The following is a 15,098-nucleotide window of genomic DNA, read 5'->3' on the forward strand; positions in this document are numbered from 1 at the left end:
GAAAAAAGTTATAAATATGTGTTTGAGACATTTACTCAAACATTTCAAATTAATAGCAAGGTCCACACCCCCTCCTTAACTATGAAGTATTAAATAGTATTCCTCAAATAGAACAAATGTGGGAAGAAAAGTCTCAAACTTAAATAACAACAATCTAAAGATGACTTTTGTGAATCATAATTTCTTATATCTAAAGAAGTAAATACAGACTCAGTGAGATAAACTATAGTTAACATGTAGAACAAAAAACAAGATGTGGTTCATAAAATTACTACTAATTCCTAGATTTCTAAATCTAGAAAGGAAGCCAAGCCTGATATATTCACTGTTGAATCAAAATTAACCTTGTGAGTACATAAGTAATAAAATGGGATTCTGATTGTGGTATCTTGAAAACCCAAAGGTACAATAAAACCCTACAAGAGAAAAGGAAATGCTGTCCATAATGACTTCTGAACTACTCTCAGGTAGCAATGAAAGCGACCTCAAGATAATGCAGTCATTGGAATGAACAGCTGGACAGGCCCTCAAGGGAAATGACTGGAGCTATTTTCACAAGCCATCCTCATTTCTTTCCCTGACTTTCCTCCTCCTCATAAATGAAAAACAAGCTCCTGCATCAATACCCTCAAGGCTCTAGAGAAAATAAATGAAGTATGATGTATAAAGAGCTTTAAGTTCCTCATGGGAAGCAATGATGTAAACTAAAGTATATCACCTTTTCAGATCATAAAATATTCTTTTAGAAGCAAAAATAAGACACAGTTCTAGGAAAAAAAATGGCACTTGAGTACATTATAGATTTCCTCAAAAAATTAAAAACAAAACTGCCTTATGACCCAGTAATTCTATTTCTGGAATATATCCTAAGAATCCCAAAACACTAATTCAAAAGAACATGTTAATCCCTATGCTCATTGCACGTTCTTTACAATACCAAACATCTGGAAACATCCCAGGAGTCCATCAGTAGATGAGAATATTAAAAAGCTGTGGTAAATTTACACAATGGAATACTACATGGTCATAAAAAAAAAAGAAGAAAATCTTACCTTTGTGACAGCATGGATGGATCTGGAGAGTATTATGCTAAGTGAATTAAGCCAGTAAAAAAAAAAAAAAAGATAAATACCATATAATTTCACTCATATGTAGAAGCTAATGAATAAAATGAACTAACAAGCAAAACAGAGACAGACTCATACATTGAGAGCAGGCTGATAGCTATCAGGAGAGGTAGGCTACAAGTTAGAGTGGAGAAAATTAACAAAAAGGACAAAAAAAAAAAGAAAAAAACTCATGAATGTGGAAAACAGGGCAGTGACAGAGGGGAAATGGGAAGAAGAGTATGAGGGGGATACACTGCAGTGGATGACGATTTGACTGGGGGGGATGTGAACAATGTGATGCAGAGATGTGTGTAAAATAGGCCACCTGAAACCTGTGTAATTCTGTTAACTGGTGTCAACCCAATAACTTCAATGATAAAAAATCTTATTTGATGATATTTTAGATACTTTTTCCCTTAAACCTATAGCTTTATTTCACACAAAGACTTTCTTTCCCTACTTCTACCAAATATTTGGTACACATACATTTTAAATAAAGGCTTAAATAAATTGAGAAGAAAAATGAAGAATGCAGTGTCTTTTTTCCCCCACCACCTAATAAGTGCTTGCATTAGTACATTTATTGATAGCACAAGCTTTAAAGAGAGGGACTACTATTATACTCATTTTGGATAGAGAAACTGAGAAATTTAGATTAATAATAATATTTTAATAAATCTATCACTAAATTTCTTGTTTTAATAAATTTTAGGTCTTGAAAGTATAGCTTCTATTTAAGATTTTTCTATTGTTTTTTCCATTGCTACAAATTATATAGGCATAGAAAAAATGTTTCATCTTGAAAGAATAAGATTTTTCTGCAAGTCCAAAAAGTGGACAAAACATCAAAGAGTGAAATGTTCTCCCTAATATATGATTATAATAAGTTATATCAAGTAAAGGAAGACTATGGCATCACTTATTACAATATTCCAATGTGAGAATTTAATAGATCTAAGTAATAAGAAATTTATCAAACTGGAAAAGTCACAAAAATGTGGAGGCAAAACAATACACAACTAAGCAATCAACAGGCTAATGAAAAAAATTTTAAATATATGATACATATATTATATACATATATAATATATATGCTGAAACAAATGAAAATGGACACAACAATGTAAAATGTTTGGGGCACAACAAAAGAAGAAAATTTATATAGAGTACAGGCCTACCTCAAGAAATAAAAAAAAAATCAAATAAACTAAATATACATCTACAAGAAACAGATAAAAAACAAAAAAGCCCAAAGTAAGTAAAAGGAAGGCAGTAATAAAGATCAGAGCAGAAATAAATAAAAAAGAGAGTAAAAACACAATTAAAAATATCAACAAAACTGTAACAAAGCATTTGTTAGTCTCCTCAAGAAAAAAGGAGAGATTCAAGATGGCGAAGGAGTAGGCGAACAGACGTTCCTACTTGCCTCCTCCCAGGACAAAACTGGAGTTCTAACTAATCTGAAGAACAATCATTCTGAAAAACCAACTCAGAAATGTTTACCTGACACCTATGTACTCTTATTGATCAATATCATCCTGTTAAATTTGACTTTCTAAATAAAAGGGGAAAAAAAACTACAACTCAGGACTAAATGAAGAGGATTCTATAATCAAGGATTCACGGAAGCCACACTGAGACTGGTAGGAAGTGCAGAGACAGGAAAATTGCTGCCCCCGCTCCCAGGAGTGCGCAGTGGTTGAGAGTCCAAAGGGACACTTCAGCTGCAGGGAGGTTTTCCCTGAAAGATGTGGGTCCTAAGTCCCAGGCTGGGCAATTGAGCCTAAAGCACCAGAGCCTTGAAGAGATGCTCACACAGCATTCAGCAATGAAAAGAGGCTAGGTTTCTGTCTGCGAGGAGCAGGATATCTCAGTAACACAGGCAACCTCTAAAAGGGTCAGTGCAGAAAATCTCATCCACAGCTACTTACCCGGGTCCTGGCAGAGGGACTGAGAGGACTAGAGTTGCATGAATAATGTGTGAAAGTGGAGACCCGGGGAGAGACATGGTAGGGGACGGCCACCGGAATCCCTGTGCTGAGTCATTCAATAGTACTGCAGTGGCCATCTTTCTTGAGTGGAGCAATCCTTTCAGTGTTGCATCAGCCTGAAGGAAAGTGATTGCCCTATACTTGGGAATCTCTCTTTCCCCACCCTTTGGAGACTGGGCCCTGTCAAGAAGTAAGCAGCCTTGACCAGGAAGCAGGGAGCTGAAAAACCTCAGGGGGTCACAGTGACTCAAGTTGTCTGGCTTTCAGGCCAGAGCTTTCTTCCCCACTTTCCTGAGAATATCATTGGTGTTTCCACCCAATGGGAAATTCAGTAGAAGTTGTCTAGACTGTGGGCAAACCAAATATTTGGGTTTCAGAGGCCACACCCTACTGAGGTCTTTGAAAAAACTCAGGACAAATCAACACCTGGGGCTCTGGGGTAAGAACCATACCCACCACCTTTATCAATGCCTGATTAGTTCCAGCTTCTATACTTTATCAGAGGCTTTTTTCAGGGCCCAAACCTAACAAGCAGGCAGCAGAAAAAGGCAGCAGGAGGCATATCTCAGGGAATGTTGGGTCTGTTGCTGACTTGACCTAAGGTCCTGTGTTGGTAAAAGGAGGCCTAGGTTGCAACTTGGTCCTTCAGTGTACAATTAAGCAGAGCAGAGGCAGCCCCAAACTCTGGATTGTTTATAGCTCCAAAAAGGTTGCTGAGAGTCAGTCATGGTTCCCTCCGAAGAGGCTCAGAACAGCACATACAGAGAATAGCTGCAGACAACATCAGAAAAAGTCCCACTGAGCATTACTAGCAGAATATACAAAGGGATAACTCAGGAGGCACCAAACCCAGCAAAGACAAATTGCACTTTCTGTGGTTAGTACCTGCAGAGTAGCTACAGTGCACATACCAGTGTGTCCATAAAGTCATGGTGCACTTTTGACCGGGTCACATGAAAGCAACAAAAGACAACAGAAATGTGAAATCTGCACCAAATAAAAGGAAAACTCTCCCAGTTTCATACCTATTCAGTGCAGTTCGATGTGGGCTCACGCAGATTTTTTAGGGCTCCTTAGGTAGCTATCCCGTATAGCCTCTACAGACTTGTCACTGACTGATGGCCTACCAGAACAGGGTTTCTCCACCAAACTGCCGGTTTCCTTCAACTGCATATCCCACTGAGTAATGTTATTCCTATGTGGTGGCGCTTCGTTATACACATGCCGACATTCACGTTGCACTTTGGTCACGGATTTGAATTTAGCGAGCCACAGAACACACTGAACTTTCCTCTGTATCATCCACATCTCAACTGGCATGGCCGTGGGCTGCTCCGCTGTATACATGGTATTACGTCATCATCTGCACATGCACACATGCTGCCACATCATCCTACAGAAACTGGGAGGGTTTTCCTTTTATTTGGTGCAGATTTCACATTTCTATCGTCTTTTGTTGCTTTCCTGTGACTGGTCAAAAGTGCACCATGACTTTATGGACACACTGTATTGGACAAGGTAGAGCCAAACAGTCAGCCAGCTTGTCTACCTTTCCACACTGGGCTAAATTCCACAGGGGGAAGGAGGAGAGGCTTAGAGCTCAGACACCAAAACTGTGAGTTCCTTGGAGCCTATTGTTAGAACTGGATGAGAGGTATAGCCACCATCTCGAGGAAGGATCACAATCAGCCCCAGAAGACTCTCTTAATCTGCCTCGCTGAGATTGGGCTCCTCATTTGAGAACTTCAGCAAAGGGGACAGTCACCCTACCCAACCTGAACCTCCTGCTCGCCTCCCTGGGAAGAATTGGAATGGGAGTATCCAGCAGTGGCTGAGTGACTAGGCTCTAGAGTACGGACCACTTTCCCATATTGAGTTTCTGAACAAGATACCTCCCAACTAGGGGGTTCCACTAACATTGTCCTCCCCCCTTCAGTTGTCCTAATCCACCAAGCTTACAACCAGTGGCGGGGTTGGTGTGGTAAGGCCAGTCTGAGCCCACTCTTCAACTTTCTACAGGAGACTCTGTGGGAAGACCAGGCAGCTGCAAGAGGATGTGGAGCAGTTGAAAAGTGGATATAAATCTTAAGGGACTTGTGCCCTTTTACAGAGCTGCTGACAGCTCTAAGCAGGAGAAAGCTAATTCTAATACACAGGTTGGACCCTCCAACACACACACAAGCACAGAAAATGCAGGCACAAACAGTGAACAGAGTAGTAGCTCCAGACAGGTAGCAAAAGGTGGGTTACAAACAATATGTGACATCAACCCATACGTGAACCCCACCCAAGTGGACCCAGAACCAATACAACCAGTAGTGGGTTGTAGACCCACCAACACAGGACTCAACTAGCCACAAAGGCAGCATGCCAAAAGAAGGAATCCAACAGGAACCAGATCCTGCTGAAAATAAGCCTCAGAGGACAGATACAGCAGTGTCTAATACATGTGGATGAAGGCTGAACCTTACAGCCAGCCAGCCTGAAAGGTTAACTGCACCCACAAAAGGGCCAACAGGAACTAAGACTCATATACAACAGGATGGTAAATATAAGTTCTAAGAAACATTCCTAGAACAAAAAGCTCAGTTGGCCTGGAGGATAGTACCACTGAGACTACCTTCCTCATAAAAAACACAACATATTTGGGACTAAGATCAGAGCTACTTAATATACAGACAAAACAAGCAGGCAAAGAAATATGCCCCAACTCAGGCACTAAAAACAGCTCAGTTGTAGAGCAACAGTCTGGACATCACCTCATTAGGGGGTTTACCGGGTAAATTCCAGTTGGGGCACATGTGGGAGGGAGGGAGGGAGGGAGGGAGGGAGGGAGGAAGGAAGGAAGGAAGGAAGGAAGGAAGGAAGGAAGGAAGGAAGGGAGAGAGGGAGGGAGGGGGGGGGAGGGGGGGAGGGGGGGAGGGAGGGAGGGAGGGAGATGCCTCAAATGAATCAGAAAAGAAATCCCCGGAAAAAGAATTAAATGCAATTGAAGCAACCAAACTACCAGATGCAGAGTTTAAAATAATGGTTATTAGAATGTTCAAGGATCTGAGGGCAATGATGAATGCTCTTCGTAAGAACTTAAACAAAGAGACAGCAATCATTAAAGGACATTAAAAATAACCAGTCAGATGGCTAATACAATTACTGAAATGAAGACTGCACTAGAAGGAATCAACAACAGGTTGAATAAAGTAGAGGACTAAATCAGTGATTTAGAGCAGTGGTCCCCAAACCCCGGACCGGTCCGTGGGCCATTTGGTACCAGTCCGCAGAGAAAGAATAAATAACTTACATTATTTCCATTTTATTTATATTTAAGTCTGAACGTTTTATTTTTAAAAAATGACCAGATTCCCTCTGTTACATCCGTCTAAGACTCACTTTTGACACTTGTCTCATAAGTTTGACAATTATATTTAAAAATACCACAGTTTTTACACCGGTCGCATAATTTTATTTTGTGCATTTATCCATCCCACCCTAAAGGCCAGTCCGTGAAAATATTTTGTGACATTAAACCAGTCCGTGGCCCAAAAAAGGTTGGGGACCACTGATTTAGAGGTCAAGATAAACATAAAAACAGAAGCAGAGGAACAAAAAGAAAAGAGGCTCAAGAAGACTGAGGAAACTCTAAAGACCTCTGAGACAACATCAAGTGAAACAATATCTGCATAACATGGGTCCTAAAGGAGAAGAGAATGAACAAGGGATAGAAAATTTGTTTGAAGACATAGTAGCTGAAAACTTTCCTAATCTGATGAAAAAAAAAAGTCACACAAGTTCAGGAAACACAGACAGTCCCTTAAAGGCTGAGTCGAAAAGGGTCTCTACACCAAGACACATCATAATCAAAACGCCAATGATAAGAGTAAAAAACAAATTTTTTTTTTATTGACAGAGACAGAGTTAGAGAGAGGGACAGATAGGGACAGACAAACAGGAGGGGAGAGAGATAAGAAGCATCAGTTCTTCGTTGCAGCATCTTAGTTGTTTATTGACTGCTTTTTCATATGTGCCTTGACCACGGGCCACAGCAGAGCAAGTGACCCCCTTGCTTAAGCCAGTGACCTTGGGCTCAAGCCAGCAACCTTGGGCTTCAAGCCAGTAATCTTTGGGATCAAGCCAACGACCATGGGGTCACGTCTATGATCCCATGCTCAAGCCAGAGACTTCACGCTCAAGCTAGTGAGTCCATGCTCAACCGGATGAGCCCGCACTTAAGCTGGCGACCCTGGGGTTTCGAACCTGGGTCCTCCACATTACAGTCCGACACTCTAACCACTATGACACCACCTGGTCAGGCCAAAAATAGAATCTTAAAAGTAGCAAGAGAAAAGCAATTTATTACCGATAAAAGGAGCCCCACTTAAGATGACATTTGATTTCTCAACAAAAACATTTTAGGCCAGAAGATATTGGCAAGAATATTCAAAGTGATACAAAACAAGAACCCACAACCAAGACTACACTATCCAGCAAAGCTATCATTTAAATTGAAGCACGTTTCCCAGACCAAAAAAAAAAAAAAAAAAGCTAAAGGAGTTCATTACCATCAAACCAGTTTAGCAAAAAATGTTAAAAGGCCTGCTATAAGAAGAGTAAAGAAATAGAGAAAAAGAGGATTATAACTTTAAAGAATAAATGGCAATAAATAAGTACATATCAGTAATAACCTTAAATACAAATGAATTAAATGCTCCAAAAGTCATACGGTAGCTGAATTGATAAGAAGACATGACCCATATATATGCTGTGTAGAAGTGATGCACCTCAGAACAAAAGATATACATAGACTGGAAGTGAAAGAATGGAAAAAAATACTCCATACAAATGAAAATGAAAATAAAAAACAAAATGCTGGGGTAGCAATATTTTTATCTGACAAAATAGTCTTTAAAACAAAGGGTATAATAATTGACAAAGAAGGTAATTACAAAATGATAGAGGGAGTAATCCAGTAAGAGAATATAAACATTGTAAATATTTATGCACACAAATAAGGAGCACCTAAATATAAAAAGCCAATTTTGATAGACATATAAGGAAAAGTTGACAGCAATACAGTAATAATATGGAATTTTTAACACCCCACTGACATCAATGCATAGATCCTCCAGACAGAAAATTAACAAAGAAACAGTGGCCTTAAATGACTTACTAAATTAACTGGATTTAATTGATATCTTCAAAAGATTTCACCCCAAAGCACCAGAATATATATTCTTTCCAAGTGCACATGGTATATTCTCTAGGATAGATCCCATGTTAGGACACAAAACAAGTCTAAATAAATTTATGAAGATTAAAACTATATCAAGCATCTTCTCTGATCACAATGACATAAAATTAGAAACCCACTACAATAGAAAAACTGAAAAATATTCAAACACTTGGAGGCTAAATAGCATATTATTAAATAATGAATGGGTTAACAATGAGAACAAGGAAGAAATCCAACAGGTCCAATAAGAAAATGGAAATTAACACAAAACAACCCAAAATCTATAGGACACAGTGAAAGAAGTCCAGAGAGGGAAGTTCATAGCATTACTGGCATACTTCAAGAAGCAAGAAAATTTTCTTTTTTCATTTCAAAATTTTTTTTATTAAGTGAGAGACAGGGAGGCAGAAAGACAAACTCTGCATGTGCCCTGACCAGGATCAAACCAGCAATTCCCCTACTTGGTGATGCTCTGCCCACCTGGTACCACTGCTCTGTTGCTCAGTAACTGAGCTATTTTAGCACCTGAGGTGAGGCCACGGAGCCATACTCAGTGTCCGGGGCCAACTTTGCTTGAACTATTTGAGCCATGGCTGCAGGAGGAGAGGAGGGCAAGAGAGAGAGAGAGAAAGAGAAGGAGGAGGGGGATGGTGGAAAATCAGATGGTCGCTTCTACTGTGTGCCCTGACTGGGAATCAAAGGTGGGACATCCACATGCTGGGCCAATGCTCTACTGCTGCGCCAACTGGCCAGGGCAAAAATATTTCAAAAAAACACCTAAAAGAACTAACTAACTAAATAAATAAATAAATAAAGCCCAGAAAAAGTAGAGGGAAGAAAATAATATAGATCAGAATAAAAATAAAAGATACAAGAGATCAACGAAACCAAGATCTGGTTCTTTGAAGAGGTAAACAAGACTCATCAAAAGAAAGAGGACCCAAATAAATAAACAAATGAGAAGTAACAACTGGTATCACAGAAATTCAAAACCAGATAAAGACACCACAAAGAAAGAATACTTATAGGCCAATATCCCTGATGAACACAGATGCTAAAATTCTTAACAACATATTAGTAAACCAGACCCAGCAATACATTAAAAAGATCATATACCATAATCATGTGGGATTTTTTCTGGGAGGCGAGGCTGGTAAAATATTTATAAATCAATAAACATGATTCATCACATAAATAAAATGGATAAAAATCACATGATCATATCAACAGATACAAAAAAAGCATTTGATAAAATCCAGCACCCATTTATGATCAGAACTCTCAGCAAAGTGGAAATACAGGCAACATATTTCAACAAAATAAAGGCCATATATAACAAATCAACAGACAACATCACACTCAATGAACAAAAAATAAAAGCAATCCCCTTGCCTGACCAGGCTGTGGTGCAGTGGATAGAGCATTGAAGTGGGATGCAGAGGACCCAGGTTCGAAACCCTCGGGTTGCCGGCTTGAGTGTGGGCTCATTTGATTTGAGCAAGGCTCACCAGCTTGAGTCTAAGGTCACTGGCTTGAGCAAGGGGTCACTTGGTCTGCTGTAGCCCCCTGGTCAAGGCACATATGAGAAAGCAATCAATGAACAAATAAGGTGCCGCAACAAAGAATTGATGCTTCTCATCTCTCTCCCTTCCTGTCTGTCTGTCTCTATCTGTCCCTCTCTCTGTCCTTCTCTGTCTCTGTCACAAAAATAAAGAAAGCAATCCCCTTAAGATCAGTAATGAGACAGAAGTGCCTCCTTTTACCACTCTTATTCAACACAGTACTGAAAGTCCTAGTCACATTAATCAGACAAGAAGAAATAAAAGGCATCCAAATTAGAAAGTAAACTGTCATTATTTGCTAATGACAGGCTACTGTACAAAGAAAACCCTAAAGTCTCTACCAAAAAACTACTAGAACTGATAATGAATTTGGCAAAGTGATAATATATAAAATATTCAGAATTCAGTGGCAATTTCATACACCAATAATGAACTGTCAAAAAGAGAAATTAAGGAAACAACATCATTTGCATTGCAAAAAAATAGAGCATCCAGCAATAAATTTAACTAGTATAAAACACTGAAAAGAGAAATTACAGAAGATACAAACAAGTAGAAGAATATACCACGTTCATGGATAAGAAGAATTAACATCATTAGAATGTCAATACTATCCAAAGCAATGTATAGATTCAATGCAATTCCTACAAAAATACAAAAGTCATACTTCACAGATCTAGAATATTCCAAAACTTTATATGGAACCAAGAAGAACCTGAATAGCTTCAGCAATCATAAAAATGAAGAGCAAAGCAGTAGGAATCACACTTCCTGATATCAAGCTATACTATAAGGCCATTGTAATAAAAAAAAAGCCTAGTACTGGCATAGGAACAGGTATACAGATCAATGGAATAGAACAGAGAACCTAGAAATAAATCCACATCTTTATGGTCAAGTAATATATAACAAAGGAAGCAAGAGTATACAATGTATATGATGAAGTAAAGACAGTCTCTTTAATAAATGGTGTTGGAAAAATTGGACAGGTACATGCAAAAGAATAATAATAAAACTATATCACCAATTTACTCCGTTCACAAAAATAAACTCAAAATGGATAAAAGACTTAAATGTAAGTCACAAAACCATAAAAATATTAGAATAAACATACACAATAAAATATCCGACATTCAATATTTTTGCCGATATGTCCTCATGGACAAGGGAAACAAAGAAAGAAATAAACAAATGGAACTATTTCAAACAAAAAAGCTTTTGCATACCAAAATATACCATTAACAAAATAAAAAGACAACCTACTCTTTGAGAGAACATATTTGCTGATATATCTGATAAGGGGTTAACAAAAATTTACAAAGAACTTATAAAACTCAACATCAGAAAGGTAAACAATCCAATTAAAAACTGGGCAAAGGACCTAAATAGACAATTCTCCAGAGAGAACATACAGATGGCCAACAGGCATATGAAAAAATGTTCAGTGTCACCAATCATCAAACAAATGCAAATTAAAACAGCAATGAAATATCACCTCACATTTGCCAGAATGGCTTTCATTAACAAATCAACAGCAAGTGCTGGCGAGGGTGTAGAGAAAAGGGAACCCTCCTGCACTGCTGGTGGGAATGCACACTTATGAGCTACTATAGAAAACAGTATGGCGTTTCCTCAAAATATTAGAAATGGGACTGCCTTATGACTCAGCTATTTCACTTCTAGGAATAATATATCCTAAAAATTATAAAACACTAATTCAGGCCTGACCTGTGGTGGCGCAGTGGATAAAGCGTTGACCTGGAAATGCTGAGGTCGCCAGTTCGAAACCCTGGGCTTGCCTGGTCAAGGCACATATGAAAGTTGATGCTTCCAACTCCTCCCCCCTTCTCTCTCTCTTTCTCTCCTCTCTCTCTCTCTCTCTCTCTCTCTCTCTCTCTCTCTCTGTCTCTCCCTCTCCTCTCTAAAATGAATGAATAAATAAATAAATAAATAAATAATTTTAAACACTAATTCAAAAGATATTCACTCCCATGTTCATTGCAGCATTGTTTACAATAGCCGAGATCTGGAAACAGCTCAAGTGTCTATCAGTAGATGAGTAGATAAATAGCTGTGGTACATTTACACAATGGAATACTATATAGTATAAAATAGAAAGAAATCTTATCTTTTGCAACAGCATGAATGGACCTGGAGATTATTATACTAACTGAAATCAGCCAGCCAGATAAGGACAAATGCCATATCATGTCACTTATATATGGAATTCAATGAACACAATAAACTGAGAAGCCAAAATAGAAACAGAGGCAGGGTCACAGGAAACAGATGGACAGCTGTCAGAGGGAAGGGGAAGAAGGGATAGGATCCAAAATGAAGGGATTAACCAAATTATAAATACATAACACATATATACAGTATTACTGACTATTATTCCCTATGCTGTACTTACATCCCCCTGTTCTGTGTGTGTATGTGTGGTTTTTTGTTGTTGTTTTTTTTATGTGTGTGACAGAGATAGAAACAGAGAGAGGGACAGATAGGGACAGACAGACAGGGAGAGAGATGAGAAGCATTAATTCTTTGTTTCAGAACCTTAGTTGTTCATTGATTGTTTTCTCATATGTGCCTTGCCAGGGGTGGGGGGCTACAGCAGAGCGAGTGACCCCTTGCTCAAGCCAGCAACCTTGGGCTCAAATCAGCGACCATAGAATTACGTCTATGATTCCATGCTCAAGCCAGTGACCCCGTGCTCAAGCTGGCGACCTCATCCCCGTGTTTTGTAACTGCCAATCTGTACCTCTTAACCTACTCACTCCTTTCACCCAGACAACCCAACCATCCTCTCTTTTGGCAACTATTGATTTTTTCTCTGTGTCTAAGACTTTGTGTCTGTTTTATTAATTTTGTTTTTTAAATTCTACATATAAGTGAAAACATACATTATTCATCTTTCTCTGTTATATTTCACTTGGCACAATACTCCTTAGGTCCATCCACGTTGTTGTAAATGGCAAGACTGAATTCCTCTTCAGGGCTGAGTAATATTCCATTGCATATATGTACCACTTCTTTATCCAGTCATCCACTGATGGCCACTCAGGGTGCTTCCACATCTTAGTTATTGTATATTACATGCCCTTCTTTGGAGAGATGACTATTAACAGTAGATGTAGAATAGCTGACAATGCCCACCTGCCTTTTCCCTCAAGATAGAGACATCATTCAAGTAGAAGCCATGAAAAAGTAGGAGAGAGAGCTTTCCTTGGTGTGTAAAACATTTTACATATACTATAATCTGCTTAGTAACATGAGTTTCAGTCACTTGCTTGTGGTAGCAACTTTTAAAATGCATGTTGCAAATCATTAGAAAGACCTGAGTCAATTTAATGGAACTAGGATTATGGTAAAAATAAAACAAAATGCAGACTATATAACATGTACTAAGATTAGTGGTTTCAGGGATATGTGTTTGTATGTGTTAATGTCATATGTGTATTGATAGATAAGATGTATTATTTCTTACTACTGGTTGCAGTCACAAAAGTCTGAAAGCTACTGGATTACATACACCAAGGAAAAGTTCTAATATAGAATACTCCAAGTCAGATCTTTAAGAATAAATCTTCTGCTGGCCCTGGCTGGTTGGCTCAGTCAGTTAGAGTGTTGTCTCAAAACACCAAAGTTGCAGTTTGATCCCTTGTCAGGGAATACAAGAAGCGTACAATGAATGCACAACTAAGTGCAACAACAAATGAATGCTTCTCTCCCTATCTCTTTCACTATATCAAAGCAATCAATAAATAAATGTTTTAAAAATGAGTAAGTTTTCTGTTAAAATATCAGATCCTGTATAGGGAAGAATCATTAAGACATAAGAATAAGCTAATCTTTGGAACAATTTCTGAGACCTATAGAAGTCCTCGAGAAAAATAAAGTGATAAAAACAGTAATGACCAACTTCATACATTTTAATGTAAAATATGTTTAACTGGCATATATTTTACCCACACCCACAGGTGCCAGTGCAAGCCTTACCTGAAAGTGTCTTTTGGTAAGAAACACATTGATGTCTCCACAAAGAAATGGCAGATCTCTCTCTATTCTGCAGTCCATTTAGTCTTTCTGCAAGCCCACCTCTGTTTAATAAATAAAAATGCATTAAGTTAACTTAAAAGAAAAGTTTCACAATAGTTCCATCGTTTATATTTTATATATTCCAATCAGAGCTAAAAGGTAAAACATTCAGATTTTAACTTTTTTGACATTACATTTTCTACTTAAAGGATCAATTTTCATAAGTCAGTAAAGCATTTTTTAAAGGTTTCTTGGAAGCTCAGTTTTCTGCTTCTTAGAAATACTGTATATGCTTGCCAGACCATGCCATGACACAGTAATAGAGCATTGACCTGGGACACAGAAGATCCAGATTCAAAACCCCAAGGACGCAGATTGAACGCAGGGTCACCACCTTGAGAGCAGGGTCACTGGATTGGGTATGTGGTAACTGGCTTGGCGGCAGCCATCCACCACCCTGGTCAAGGCACATATGAGAAAGCAATCAATGAACAACTAAGGTGTCAAAATGAAAAACTGATGATTGATGCTTCCTATCTCTCTTGTTCCTATCTGTCCCTATCTATCCTTCTCACTGACTCTATCTCTGTCCCTGTATAAAAAAAAACAACAAATAGATGAGATCCTTCTCAAATCATAACAAGAGGCAGATCCTTGAATATAAGAAGCAAAAACAACAATGCACTGAGGTATCAAACAACTGTACAAGCTGAGACATCTGATATGGAGTGTAACAGTCTACACACAAAAGCAGTCTAACAAGCTTAGCCTCAATGACATACTGACTGTCTCAAAGAATACTACTTATAAAGATACTTGTAATATAATAAATACAAGGAAAAAAACACTATATTCTTTGCACAATGATCTAATTATTTCAAATCTATTACTTTAAAAGGAGAAAAAGACAAAATATAATCTGAAAACATATGGTTAAAAATCAAGTTCCATATCCCACAACTAAACTAGGAATTATAGGGAAAAAGGGAAAAAGCAAGAATATAAATGAATGAAGAACAGTTGTGTATGGGTGGAAGTATCTGGAGCACTAAGATAGAATAAGCATTTTACACTTGGCTTTAGTTATTCGGAGCTACAATGGTGCCTCACACATTACTACTGCTCCAGTCTCTCCAGAGAATTCCTGCAGAAAATTCCAATCAGAGGTACC

At 38.4% G+C, this 15,098-nt stretch overlaps 1 protein-coding gene across 2 annotated transcripts in view; it reads right to left on the bottom strand.

Annotated features, from left to right (window-relative positions):
- SPIDR (scaffold protein involved in DNA repair) overlaps nucleotides 1–15,098 on the bottom strand; it is a 425,527-nt gene that overhangs the window by 241,831 nt on the left and 168,598 nt on the right. For both annotated transcript variants that reach the window (XM_066379095.1, XM_066379093.1), the window contains one exon: nucleotides 13,889–13,989. In XM_066379095.1, coding sequence (XP_066235192.1) covers nucleotides 13,889–13,989 — 101 coding nt within the window. The remainder of the gene's footprint in view (nucleotides 1–13,888; nucleotides 13,990–15,098) is intronic.

The sequence above is a fragment of the Saccopteryx leptura genome, chromosome 3, assembly GCF_036850995.1.
Source record: "Saccopteryx leptura isolate mSacLep1 chromosome 3, mSacLep1_pri_phased_curated, whole genome shotgun sequence".
In the NCBI taxonomy this organism is placed as follows: domain Eukaryota; kingdom Metazoa; phylum Chordata; class Mammalia; order Chiroptera; family Emballonuridae; genus Saccopteryx; species Saccopteryx leptura.